Source organism: Bufo gargarizans, chromosome 3 (genome assembly GCF_014858855.1).
Source record: "Bufo gargarizans isolate SCDJY-AF-19 chromosome 3, ASM1485885v1, whole genome shotgun sequence".
NCBI lineage: Eukaryota > Metazoa > Chordata > Amphibia > Anura > Bufonidae > Bufo > Bufo gargarizans.
Window position 1 is genome coordinate 48,542,803 of NC_058082.1, and position 12,766 is coordinate 48,555,568.

The following is a 12,766-nucleotide window of genomic DNA, read 5'->3' on the forward strand; positions in this document are numbered from 1 at the left end:
AGAGTAAGACGGATTAACATATTTGTAACTTACTGATAACAATTCAAAAGCTTTTCTCCAGCTCCTTTCCTCCATCAGCTCCCTTTCACCGCTGTTGCCTAGTGTAGTACAACACCCTGTATTCATCTTACCATAAAAGTATCCATGGATACACTACAGTTTTTAATAAAACCATATTTTTAACTACATTTCAGAAATGTTCATATAAACAGAATACATTGATCAGTACTACTTGCAAATAGTGTCTGTTTTAATGACGCCCCCAAAAAACGAAGTTAGTCAGCATATCCTATAAAATGATATAAAAGTGCAGGTACGAGCTGCTATGGCTGAACTACAAAAGCAAACACACAATGCCATGGTGCTCTGCAAACCCTGAACACATGAATTACATACTTTACTAACGATAGGTTCACTCTGTAAATGAATATGAGGTATTCAGTAAATAAGTTTTGGTCAAAATCATTTCTGCCCATCTACTATGACGGGTTCACCTCTTATAGATTACCCAAATTCATTTGAGAGGAGTCATCGTATAGTTATTATGGTCCCATTGTGATCAAAAAAGTTTCCTTTAATGACACACTACATAAAAACTAGTTAAGTAAAAATAAAAAGGAGATTTTTGTATAACTTACCAGTTAAATCTCTTTCTCGCTCTTCCTTGGGGGACACAGACCTTGGGTATAGCTCAGCTCCCTAGGAGGCGTGACACTAAGTAAAACTGTTAAGCCCCTCCTCCATCAGCTATACCCTCAGCCTGGAGATAGAGGCTACCAGTTGCGTGTCCAAGTAGTGAAAGGATAACAACCAATAACGGAAACAACCAGCCAGCAACCCAACGGGGCGCCAAACCATAACCCTGTAACCAAACACAGAAGGGTGGGTGCTGTGTCCCCCAAGGAAGAGCGAGAAAGAGATTTAACTGGTAAGTTATACAAAAATCTCCTTTTCTCGCCCATTTTCCTTGGGGGACACAGACCTTGGGACGTTCAAGAGCAGTCCAAGAAGGGAGTGACCACAAACCCAAAGGCGGAACACCACCAGAGCATCAGGAAACCGCTGCCTGCAAAACCAGGCGGCCCAAAGCAGCATCCGCTGATGCATGCGTATGCACTCTATAGAACTTTGTGAAAGTGTGCAGAGAGGACCAAGTGGCTGCTTTGCACAACTGTTCAGCCGAGGCCCGATGCCTCTGCGCCCAGGAAGCTCCGACTGCTCTGGTGGAATGAGCAGTGACGCCGAAAGGCGGAGCTCTGCCCTTGGCTCGATAAGCCTCAGACACCGCCAGTTTAATGAAACGGGCAATAGCCACCTTGGAGACCGCCAAACCCTTGCGCGAACCCTCCGGAACCACAAACAGGGAGTCCGTGCGCCGAAAGGATCCGGTGACCTCCAAGTAAATCTTCAACGCCCTGACCACATCCAGACGGTGCAGTTCCCGTTCTCTGGGGTGGGAAGGAGAGGGACAGAGCGACGGAAGGACGATGTCCTCATTGATGTGAAAAGGCGGAGACCACCTTTGGCAGGAAGGTCGGGACAGGCCGAAGCACAACCTTATCCTGGTGGAAGATCAGGAAAGGTTCGGAGCAAGAAAGAGCCGCTAACTCCGACACCCGTCGGAGAGACGTGATGGCCACAAGAAAGATGACCTTGCAGGACAGAAGGCGAAGGGAGACCTCCCGTAAAGGCTCGAAGGGGGCTGATTGGAGCGCCGAGAGCACCACATTCAGGTCCCAGGAAGGAACTGGAGGGCGGTACGGCGGAACAGAGTGAGCCACCCCTTGTAAGAAGGTCTTAATTGGCCCTAAAGGGGCCAGGGGACGCTGGAGAAGAATAGACAGCGCCGAAATCTGACCCTTCAGAGAACTGAGGCTCAGCCCCAGGTCCAGACCCGACTGGAGGAAGGACAGGATTGTGGGAAGAGAAAACCGGAGAGGTGGGATGCTCCGGGACTCACAGAACCCCAGATAGGACCTCCAAACCCGATAGTAGATCCTAGAGGATACGGGCTTACGAGCACGGATCATGGTGCGGACTACGTCCGCAGAGAAACCCCGTCGCGTTAAGACGGCGGTCTCAATAGCCACGCCGTCAAACGTAGCGAGCCTAAATGCTCGTGGAAGATCGGTCCCTGAGAGAGAAGGTCTTCCCTGGAGGGCAGTGGCCACGGTGCGTCTGCCAACAGCAACATTAGGTCGGTGTACCAAGACCGGCGGGGCCAATCCGGGGCGATTAGAATCGCGGGGACGCCCTCTGCCGCGATCCTCCGAAGAACCCGTGGCAGGAGGGGAAAAGGAGGAAAGACGTACAGAAGGGAGAATTCGCGCCACGGAAGGACGAGCGCGTCGGCGCCGTATGCCTTCGGGTCCCGTGCCCTGGCCAGGTATAGGGGGACCTTGTGGTTGAATTTGGAGGCCATGAGGTCCACGTCGGGGCGACCCCAGCGAAGACAAAGGGCTTCGAACACCTCTGGGTGCAGGGACCATTCTCCCGGGTCGATGGTGGACCGGCTGAGGAAATCCGCCGCCCAGTTGTCCACCCCCGGAATGTAAATCGCAGATAAGGCCGGCACGTGCGTCTCCGCCCAGAGGAGAATGAGGGTCACCTCTTGCATCGCTGCGAGTGCCTCCCTGATGGTTTATGTATGCCACAGCCGTGGCATTGTCCGATTGGATCCGAACAGGGTGGCCCCTCAGCAGATGGGTCCAGTGTCTGAGGGACAGAAGAATCACCCTCAGTTCCAGAATATTGATTGGAAGTCTGGACTCCGATAGAGACCAAACGCCCTGGACGGACCGGGGAGGGAAAACCCCCCGCCACCCCCGTAAGCTGGCATCGGTGGTAATCACCAGCCAGTTCAGTGGAAGGAAGGACTTCCCCCTTAGAGGGATATGCAACCACCAGCCGAAGGAAGCCCGAGCCAGGGGAGGCAGAAGAAAGGTCCTGTCCAGACTCCTCTGGGATTTGTCCCAGGCCGACAGAATTGCCCTCTGAAAGGTGCGGGATCGGAATTGTGCGAACGGCACCGCTTCGAAACAGGCAACCATCTTTCCCAACAACCGCATGCTGGATCTGAGGGAAGGGCGGTGATGACGGAGGAGACTGCGAACCGACCCGCGAAGGGCCAGACGCTTGTCCGACGGAAGGCGGACCTCCGCCAACTCTGTATCCAGGAGCATCCCCAGGAAGATCAGCCGTCTGGAGGGGGTAAGGGAAGACTTGGGGTGGTTGATAATCCAACCGAACCGCGTCAGGGTCTCCAGAGTGAGTTCCACACTGCCGGATGCCTGAGAGAAGGAGGGTGCCTTGACCAGGATGTCGTCCAAGTATGGGAGAAGAAAAACACTTCTTGAACGTAGAAGGGCCAAGACAGGGGCCAGGACTTTGGTGAACACTCGAGGGGCCATCGCCAGACCAAAGGGAAGGGCGACGAATTGGAAGTGATCGTCCCCCACCGCGAAGCGCAGGAAGCGGTGATGACATGGAGCAACCGGAACGTGGAGGTATGCATCCTGAATGTCGATTGAGGCCATGAAATCCCCTCTTTCCAGGGAGGCCACTGCGGACCTGAGAAACTCCATCCGGAATCTCTGCAGTCGGAGAAAACGGTTCAGGCGTTTTAGGTCCAAGATCGGTCGCACTGAGCCTTCCTTCTTGGGAACCACAAAGAGGTTCGAGTAGAACCCCCTGAACCTTTCCGTCGGAGGCACGGGGGCGACGACACCCTTGTCCATCAGAGAGTGAATGGCCGCGAAGAAGGCGGCGGCTCGTACGGGATCCCGCGGAGGACGGGATCGGAAGAAACGGTCTGGCGGAATGGACGCAAATTCGATTTTGTATCCGCAAGATACAATCTCGAGCGCCCATGCGTCTGAGATGTGGGCCCGCCATACGTTCCTGAATAGGAGAAGGCGGCCCCCCACCCGGGTGGGTGGGGGCGCACCTTCAGGCAGAGGGCTGCTGGCCTGTGGGAGCCCGTGCAGGCTGGGACTTGCGCCAGGTAGGTTGCGTCCGAAAAAACGGCTTCTTGCGTCTATCCTGGGCTGGGCCAGAGGAAGAGGAACTGGCCGCGGGTCTAGACCTGGTGGGCTTGCGAAAGGACCGAAAACGGGACGAACCAGCGCAACCACGGGGGGCGCCCTTTGGCCTGGACTGGGGGAGGTGAGTACTCTTCCCACCCGTGGCCTCTGATATAAGTTCGTCCAGACGGGTTCCGAACAGGCGGGAACCCGTGAATGGTAGGCCGGCCAAAGAGCGTTTGGAAGCGGCGTCCGCCGCCCAAACCTTCAGCCAGAGTTCCCTCCTGACAGAAACTGCCAGGGCAGAGGAACGGGCAATGAGGGCACCCGCATCAAGGGAGGCCTCACAGACGAATTTTCCGGCCTCAACAATTAGTTGGGCTAAGGAACGGACCCTAACTCCTGTTCCAGTTGCAAACCCCATTCAGAGACCGCTTTACCAACCCAGGCGGAGGCAAAGACCGGTCTAAGGGCCGAACCAGAGGCAGTAAATATGGCCTTGGAGAGGGATTCCGTACGACGGTCCTCAACAGACTGGAGGGAAGATCCGTCCTGTACAGGAATAGTAGTGCTTTTGGACAGGCGAGCCACGGGAGGATCAACCTTAGGCGGGGATGTCCACGTGGTCACAGAATCCGCTGAAAAGGGATAACAAATGTCCAGCTTTTTGGGTGTAATAAAGCGGACGTTAGGCCGAGTCCAAGCCTTGGATACCACAGAAGAAAAATCAGCGTGTATGGGAAAAACCTTGGAGGCCTGTTTGGGGCAGAGAAAGGACACGCCGGCCTGTTCAGAGCTGGGGGGGTCATCGTGCAGCTGAAAGGTATCACGGATGCTAGTGATAAGATGCCCCACCGCGGACGCCAATTTGGACGGAAGCTCTGAGTCCATGTCCACGTCCGAATCCGCCAGTTCTCCCTCAGAAAGCGTATCCCTTTGAGAGGATAGACTTGACTGAGCTCGCACGCATGGCGGAGAGAGCGAAGCATCTGGAGAAGATGTGCGCTCAACCCTTGAACGTTTCTGAGTATGCTGGGCCCTGGAAGATTCGCTGGGAGGCAGGGAACCAGTGGGGGCGGCAGAAACGGTAGTCCCAGCGGGTGCGACAGGGATTGTGGCAGCCTGCGGGAGAGGCGGTCTATCCACGAGACGGCCCACTACGTGTGTAAGGCTTTCCACCGCCTGAGACAGAGACCTAGCCCAGTCAGGGGGTTCAGAGGCACCGGGGGGCGCAGCGGGAAGCGGGCCCTGCACCGGGGCCTGACATGCAAGGCAATGCGGCTCAGATTGCCCACGCGGAAAAGGTTCCTTACAGGCGGTACAGGCATGGTACCAGGGTTTGGGGGCACCCGTGGGATCTGATATGCTGAAGTGTGGCTGTACTCTAATATAGAGACCACAAAGGGTTATAGCAGCTATGACCAAGAGGGTTAGGAGAGGGTTAACTGTCCTACCAGTGCCTCAGAAGAACGTCAGGAGTAGAGATGGCCCAGATCAGCAGCAGCAGAGAGCAACGAACAGCAGTGAGCCAGCAGATAGCGCCCACAGAAGCCGAGCGATGTACACAGGAGTTTAGAGTCTCCCACCGTGTCCCAGCTTCCTGTCAGGAGTGAGGAAACGCGGGAAACCTCAGCAGAAGCGCGGGGAACAAGCTCCGCCCCCTACAGAGCTTGAAATGTCTCCTGAAGGAGAACTTAACTCCGCCCCCAAAATGACGCGCGCGCGCATAAGCCACGCCCCCTGCTCCCGAAAACGCTCTCAGGGCTAAGAAGAAGCCAGAAAATAAAGGGCCCGCAGGCTCCTAGAGTGCGGCGATGTGCCCAGGTGGGTGACCTTTCTGCCACCATGTCCCTTGCTCCGCCGAGCCCGATCTGCCCATGTCGGGCATAAGCCCCGCCCCCCCGCTCTCGGAACGGAGCGGGCGGCGGCGGGAAGGGAGAGAGGGAGAGAGTATGCCGGGCCCTGAAGAAAGCAGCGTGGGGGGAACGGCGTGGGGGTGCTGAGGATATACCTGAGGGGAGCTGGGGAGGGTCTGCTTGAGCGCTCAGCTCTCAGGGCTAGCGACCACGGGTGCCCCCCTTACCCAGAGGGGTAGATGCTGCAGATAGGGACGGGGTATGGGCTGGAATAGCCATCTCACCGGCCGACGTCTTCACCCTCAGTTCCTTCCAGCAGGGTCGCCCCTTCAGCCACTGGCACCGCAGTGGCAGGAAGCTGGAAGAGGGGCTTGGCGTGCGGGCGACCCCCTAGCTGGCGGGATGTAGGGGAGCCATTGCTGCCCAGATCCTCCTATTGCTTCTGTGGGGGAGGCAGCAGTGCAGATAAGTTGGCACTGGCGCAGCTCAACCCGGGAGAGCAGAGAGGTCCATGTGTCTCTGGTATCCCTAGGAAAAAGTAAAATAACAAAATTAGAGGAAAAATAAAATAACAAGGAGAAAACAGCCCTGCAGTAGCAGGGGGTGTCTTGCCTCCTTGGACACTAAGCTAAAACTGGTAGCCTCTATCTCCAGGCTGAGGGTATAGCTGATGGAGGAGGGGCTTAACAGTTTTACTTAGTGTCACGCCTCCTAGGGAGCTGAGCTATACCCAAGGTCTGTGTCCCCCAAGGAAAATGGGCGAGAAATAAAAAATAAAAAAAGAAGTTTTGCCATATATACAGTTAAATGGGAGAAAAGAGAAATTATCTTGACTATAGGGTCAAGTCCAGTGTCACAGCAGACCTGCTTAAGAATCAAGGCTTGCTTGTAGAACGTCTGCGCGCTCTTGGCAGCTTGCTGGATCTTAGAAGGAATTACTAATCCAAGTGCTAACAACTGGCGGACCTCACGCAGTAGAGTAACCAACCGGTCAGAATAGTGAATTCTCAGGGCTCCATTAGAGTGGTCCAGCTCCATTACTTGACTGTTTGGCTGTATGCTAAGTAGAATCAACAAAAGATATGGAAGGATTTAGTATTGCATTTATGGAAAGAAAACAAGAGCAGAATATACTTTTCCCCCCAAAAGTAGGGCGAAAAATGTTTGAGTGTCCTATAAAGCAAATACAAGTGGGAGCATCCATTATGGAAGTATGAATAGCACTGCTAGCACTCACTGTACTCACTGCTCCCTGGTCTTTTCAGGACCTGCACTGCATGGTCAGGACATAGTGCAGGTAAGGCCAGGAAGCAGGGAGCCGTACAGAGAGGCAAGTCTATTTAGTTATTTTGGGTCTGATCAGAGGTCCGATAGTGGCGGGTCTGATCAGAGGTCCGATAGTGGCGGGTCTGATCAGAGGTCCGATAGTGGCGGGTCTGATCAGAGGTCCGATAGTGGCGGGTCTGATCAGAGGTCTGATAAAGAAACAAAAGTGGTCACAGTAACTGAAATTACAGGCCAAATTTTAGCACATTTACTGTTTGAATTCCACATTTGACCAAGGCAGCACTGCTACACTGAAGACTGATAAATGGAGTAAAATACCATTACACAGAAGGGGGAGTCAAGAATACTTACCAAAATCCTGATTTAGGATCTGATAAACCAGACTGTATTTCTCTTGACCACTCACTAAATTGTTCTTGTTCGTATTCTCTGAACTGCTCCAGTTGTTCTCCGGCGTCTTTGTGAAAGGACTGAAACCCAGACAGATCTGAAAGAAGAGTTTCTGCTGTCTTCACAGAATCCTCCACCTGTAGTCAGCAGAAAGAAGACAGCAGATTGTGAGGCCAAGCTTACAGTATGTGCACCTGTGCAAAGGGAAGCATTAGAGAGCAATGTATATCATAAAAGGGGGTTTCCTTAGTACAGGCGATTAATGTCTGATGGGTGGGGGTCCGACTCCCAACACACCCGCCAATCATCTGTTGGAAGGGGCTGCAGCACTTGTGTAAGCGCTATGGCCTATTCCTTAGCCTGTGACGTCACACCACATGGACTTTCTGCAGCTTGGTCCCATGCAAGTGAATGGGACTGTGCAAGCAAAGCCACTACGCAATGTATGGAGCTATGCTTAAAGGGGTTGTCCGAGTTATGAAAAAAATTATATATATATATATATATATATATATATATATATATATATATATATATAGCACTGTAAATCTGATGGGCAGCAATATATAACTAAGCTAAGCAAGTTTTGGCAAAAAAAAAATAATATATATTTTCTCATTTCCCTGGTTCTCTTCTGGCCCTTTGTTTACCTGCAATAACAACAATCTCTGCCCCCCCCCCCTGCTCTGCAAAGGGAGTGAATAAGTCTGCCCTGAGTGACATGTCTGACAGCTGGGAGACTCAGCAGCATGTTTTATGTGTAGGACTACAAGTCCCAGCTGTACAATGACACTGCTGATACAGACAGGATCTTCCCCCTCTTCAGAACTCCTCCAGTCTGTCAGCTCCTGCGCCCAGCATTTGTCTGACTGCCTGCAGCTCCTCAGTAAAGCCTTCAGCCCTGAGTCTGTGCTGCTGAAGGGGTTAAGAATCCAGAGAGAGAGGACTGCGACCAGCACAGTGAGGTCTGGTGTACAGACACAGATCTGTTCTCTCAGGCTTGTGCACAAAACATCATCAGAGCAGGGCGAGAAGCTGACATCACAGGTCATGTGAAATCTGAGAAAGCAGCAACTGCAGATGCAGTAAGAGCATTGTAAAGCCTTTACATTTGATTAGTTAGAAACACACAAAGAACAAAAAAAAATAAACTCGGTCAACCCCTTTATTATACTATGAAGAGGCAGCATTGCTTATCTGAGCCCTGTGGTCTTTTTTTTAAACAGCTGATCAGCAGGGATGACATGAGAAAGTACCCCTTCAATCTGGTATTGAGGATAAGTAATTCATATTTAACTCCTCACCAGGAAGGCTCCAAATGTATTCTGCAACAGGACAATGACCCCAACATACAGCCAATGTTATTAGCATAATGAAAAACAAGGAGTCCTGGAAGTGATGATCCGGCCTCCACAGAGCCCTGATCTCACCAGTCTCTATGAGATTACATGAGCAAAAACTGTCTGCAAGTGTACCTAGAAGAATTGCTGCTGTTTTCAAGGTAAAGAGTGGTTACACCAAATATGGATTGGATTAAGATTTCTCTTTTCTTCATTCACTTTGCATTTTGTGAATTGAATAGAACGACCCTATTAACACCTCATTCTTGAAATCATTCTTACTTTGCAGCATTTTTTCCTATTGTCTGCCTAAAACTTTTGCACAGCAATGTATTTAATTAGGGAATCTAAATTTCTCCTATAGGTACTTTTTAGTTTGTATTTATTGTACCATTTTGTGCACTGAAGTGGCATTATCAGATTTACTATTTCTTTTGAGTTTGCATGTGTGTTCCAGTAAAACAGTTTTTTTTTACATTTTTTAACCAGTTCCTGACCAGGTTTATTGTCTGTACATGCATCTTTGAAAGCCATAACTTTTTTTCGTTTGGTTATGTAAATAATTTTTGCACTTTTTTGGTGATAGATGAGCCTTTATTTTTATGTACGGTAATTTGTATTTTACTATTATATATATTTTTTTAAAGGAAACATCTTAAAAAAAAAAAAAAAAAAAAAAAAAAAGGAAAAATAGACTGATTTTAACATTTATTTTGTGTTAATAGCACAACATGCAAAAATAAATCACGGATATATAGATATAAAAGTTGTACGTCATAAAATAACTATAGATTCCTAAAGTGAAGCTAAAAACTAAAATAATGAATCTTTCTTAAATAATCAAAAATAAGAAAGAAGGGGTGACTCCCAGTAAATAGGCAGACACTATCAGTAATCTCTCCTGTTGACAGCACAAGGACGTATAAGAGTCCAAAAAAGATTCAAAAAAAAGTCAGTGACTGCCCCCTCAAAGAGAATTAGTGTAAGTGCATCAAATAGGACTCATGGTCACCTCCACCAGACAAAGGTAAGTATATAGCCACACCAGGGAGAGACCGAAGCGACAAAACTTATTAGTGCTAAAGGAAGGACTTGGGGGTAAAAGGTAGTGGACAAATACAGCGCTATATCAACGACTGAAGAGGTAAAGGCAGTTGATACTACGGACCCCCGTAATATGCAATTGCATGTACGAGATGCGTACAGTCCTATCGAGCCAGTTACTGCATACTATACTTAACTAGCTTGGCTTTATGCGTTTCGACATTGCAGTCTTATCAGGATCGCGCAGGACAAGGGCTCTTATTTACCATGACACACTGCCGGCCGGAGGCTTTCACCCAGCAGTGGGTTCGGTGACGTCACCGGCTCTGATGGGCGGGCTTTAGCACTGCTCTAGCTGTTTTACAGGCTAGGGCAGCGCTAAAGCCTGTCCATCAGTGGCAGTGATGTCACCGGGCTCACTGCTGGGTGGAAGCCTCCGCCTGGCAGCTCAAAGGAGAGCCCGGTTCGTCACCGAAACTCCACAAAATGACTTTGCCCTGCGCAATTCAGTGCAGGGCAAAGGAGAGCTTCGGAGCATGAACTGCTCCGATGCTCTTGTCAGGGGGGCTGCCTGGGTGAAATTCAGCTCTGAACCCAGACAAACCCTTTAAAGACATATTGAAGGTAGGGGATTTCACAGGCATGGCAGAGCTACAGATTGCTTAATTATTTCCACGACTCTGGTTATTCCTGTCCTTAGATGCAACTTACCTTGAGCTGCAGTTGACGCACCCATACAACATTGTTCACAACCTCAGGCAGATTCTTGCCAGTAAGGGGTCCAGAGGAATCCCCAGGAGAGCCATGGCAGCGTGATTCAAAGTCTGACCGGATATCTAAGAATGACAGAAAATTGGAAAAGGAATTTCATTAACACAACCACAAACTGGAACGTCATACAAAATGAAAGTATATGGCCATTGGCTGGCTGCAGCTAAGACCATGACACCATGGCTGCAGCAGGGGGGAGGACTGAGGCGCTAGTGCTGCAGCAAAGGGAGTTCAAAAAGGTGAGTTGGACTTCTTTTAATGTTTTAACAATTTTCTATCCCAATTTTTTTTTTTTTTCACACCTTCTCGGCCAATAATGTACTATTACATCACTGGTGGGTGACAGAGTCTTATAGACGAACAGTTAGGCTACATACACACAGTGAAAAATGGCCGTGACACAGACGTTTTTAGAACAGATTGAAGTCAATGGGGCTATTGATATGGCCAGTGAATTGTAGTCATCAAAAAATAGAAAATGTTCTATTTTTGGCCATTTTCGAGAAACTCACATACATACCTTCCCCAGTTTTAAAGGGAGTGTGTCATCAGAAAATAATCTATTACGTAAATCACTTTATGTGTTTAACATATTTTTAGTGATGTCATTTTTTATTTTCCATGTCGGTATCCATATTTAAACAAAAACCATAAATCCTGCAGTTTTCCGCTCTGGCCACTAAGAAAAATATTAGGCGCCACTTCTTGGTCTGTACAGATCACTTTACTACAGTTATCTGCTTATCTATACACAGAATGACAATTAGGATGACAGACAAGACAGGATCCACAATTCACAATAGGTGATTGTCAGAGCTTATCTATTCTTCCCTTGTACAATGATCTCTGCACAGATCTCAGAGCAGCCCAGAAGACTGTCTCATAGAAGTCTGTGAGGTCCCCTCCTGTCTACAACAGCTAAAGATGTCATTACCTTTAATATAGTCCACAAGTCTGGCCAGCAAGGTTTCCCGCTCTAGAATTAGATGCCTCCTTATACTTGGTCTTTTCACGAGCTCGCTGTGTCTCTGAAAGGCTTGTAGAAGCTGCAATATCAGACAATAATGCAATTCAAAGTAAACAGCAATACATATGCAAGACTCGTAACCGGACCAGGTCTGTCCGCCGAGTACCATCCCACACAAGGTGTCCAGAAAATGAAAACTAAGGGCTCTTTCACATCAGCGTTCTTTACTTCCATTGTTCTGTTCTATTATATGAGCAAAACAACGAAAGTGCAGATAACGGACAGGAACAGAACCACTGACAGAACCCACTCACTATAATGGGATCCACATGGTTTCCGATTGGGAGAGCGCTTATGCAGGACTTTTCTCTCTGCTATTTATGACAAAATATGTGACGGAGGCCGCTTGGTCATCTCACAGCCTGCTCAGTTCAGCCATGCGGTCACCTTACCTGCACTATATATACAGGTGAACCTCAAAAAATTAGAATATGGTGCAAAAGTCCATTTATTTCAGTAATGCAAATCAAAAGGAATTGCATTAATGCAGCTTAAAATTAGAATTTCGTGAAAAGGTTCAATATTCTAGGCTCAAAGTGTCGCACTCTAGTCAGCTCATTAATCCCTACCCCCTGAGCAAAGGGGACCTGAGATTGTGACTTCGGGGTTTCATAAGCTGTAAGCCATAATCATCCAAATTATACCAAATAAAGGCTTGAAATATCTCGCTTTGCCTGTAATGAGTCTCTCATATTAGCTTTCACCTTTTAAGTTGCATTACTGAAATAAATGAACTTTGCACAATATTCTAATTTTTCGAGTTTCACCTGTATACAGCGCGAGTGGTCCCTTGGACCAGGTCTTTAACCTATTAATTGTTTGGCATTGTCCCCCTGTTGTCCTGAGTATCAGCTAAGGGTTATAACTTATGCATTGGTCCTTTATGTTTGTGTGTCTGAGACCATTGTGATTATATGGTGACCTTTACTCTTTGTGTATCAGTATATACCCACTTTTTCATTATCCCCTGAGGAACCCAGATATGGGGGGGGAACGCCTCAGGATGACTTAGGGTACAATTGGGATCCA

General features: G+C 49.1%; 1 protein-coding gene across 2 annotated transcripts in view; it reads right to left on the bottom strand.

Annotated features, from left to right (window-relative positions):
* DYNC2H1 (dynein cytoplasmic 2 heavy chain 1) overlaps positions 1-12,766 on the bottom strand; it is a 478,712-nt gene that overhangs the window by 442,413 nt on the left and 23,533 nt on the right. For both annotated transcript variants that reach the window (XM_044284009.1, XM_044284008.1), the window contains exons 9-12: positions 11,645-11,756; positions 10,651-10,775; positions 7,517-7,692; positions 6,743-6,938 (exon numbers count right to left, since the gene is read on the bottom strand). In XM_044284009.1, the coding sequence (XP_044139944.1) occupies positions 6,743-6,938; positions 7,517-7,692; positions 10,651-10,775; positions 11,645-11,756 (609 nt within the window). The remainder of the gene's footprint in view (positions 1-6,742; positions 6,939-7,516; positions 7,693-10,650; positions 10,776-11,644; positions 11,757-12,766) is intronic.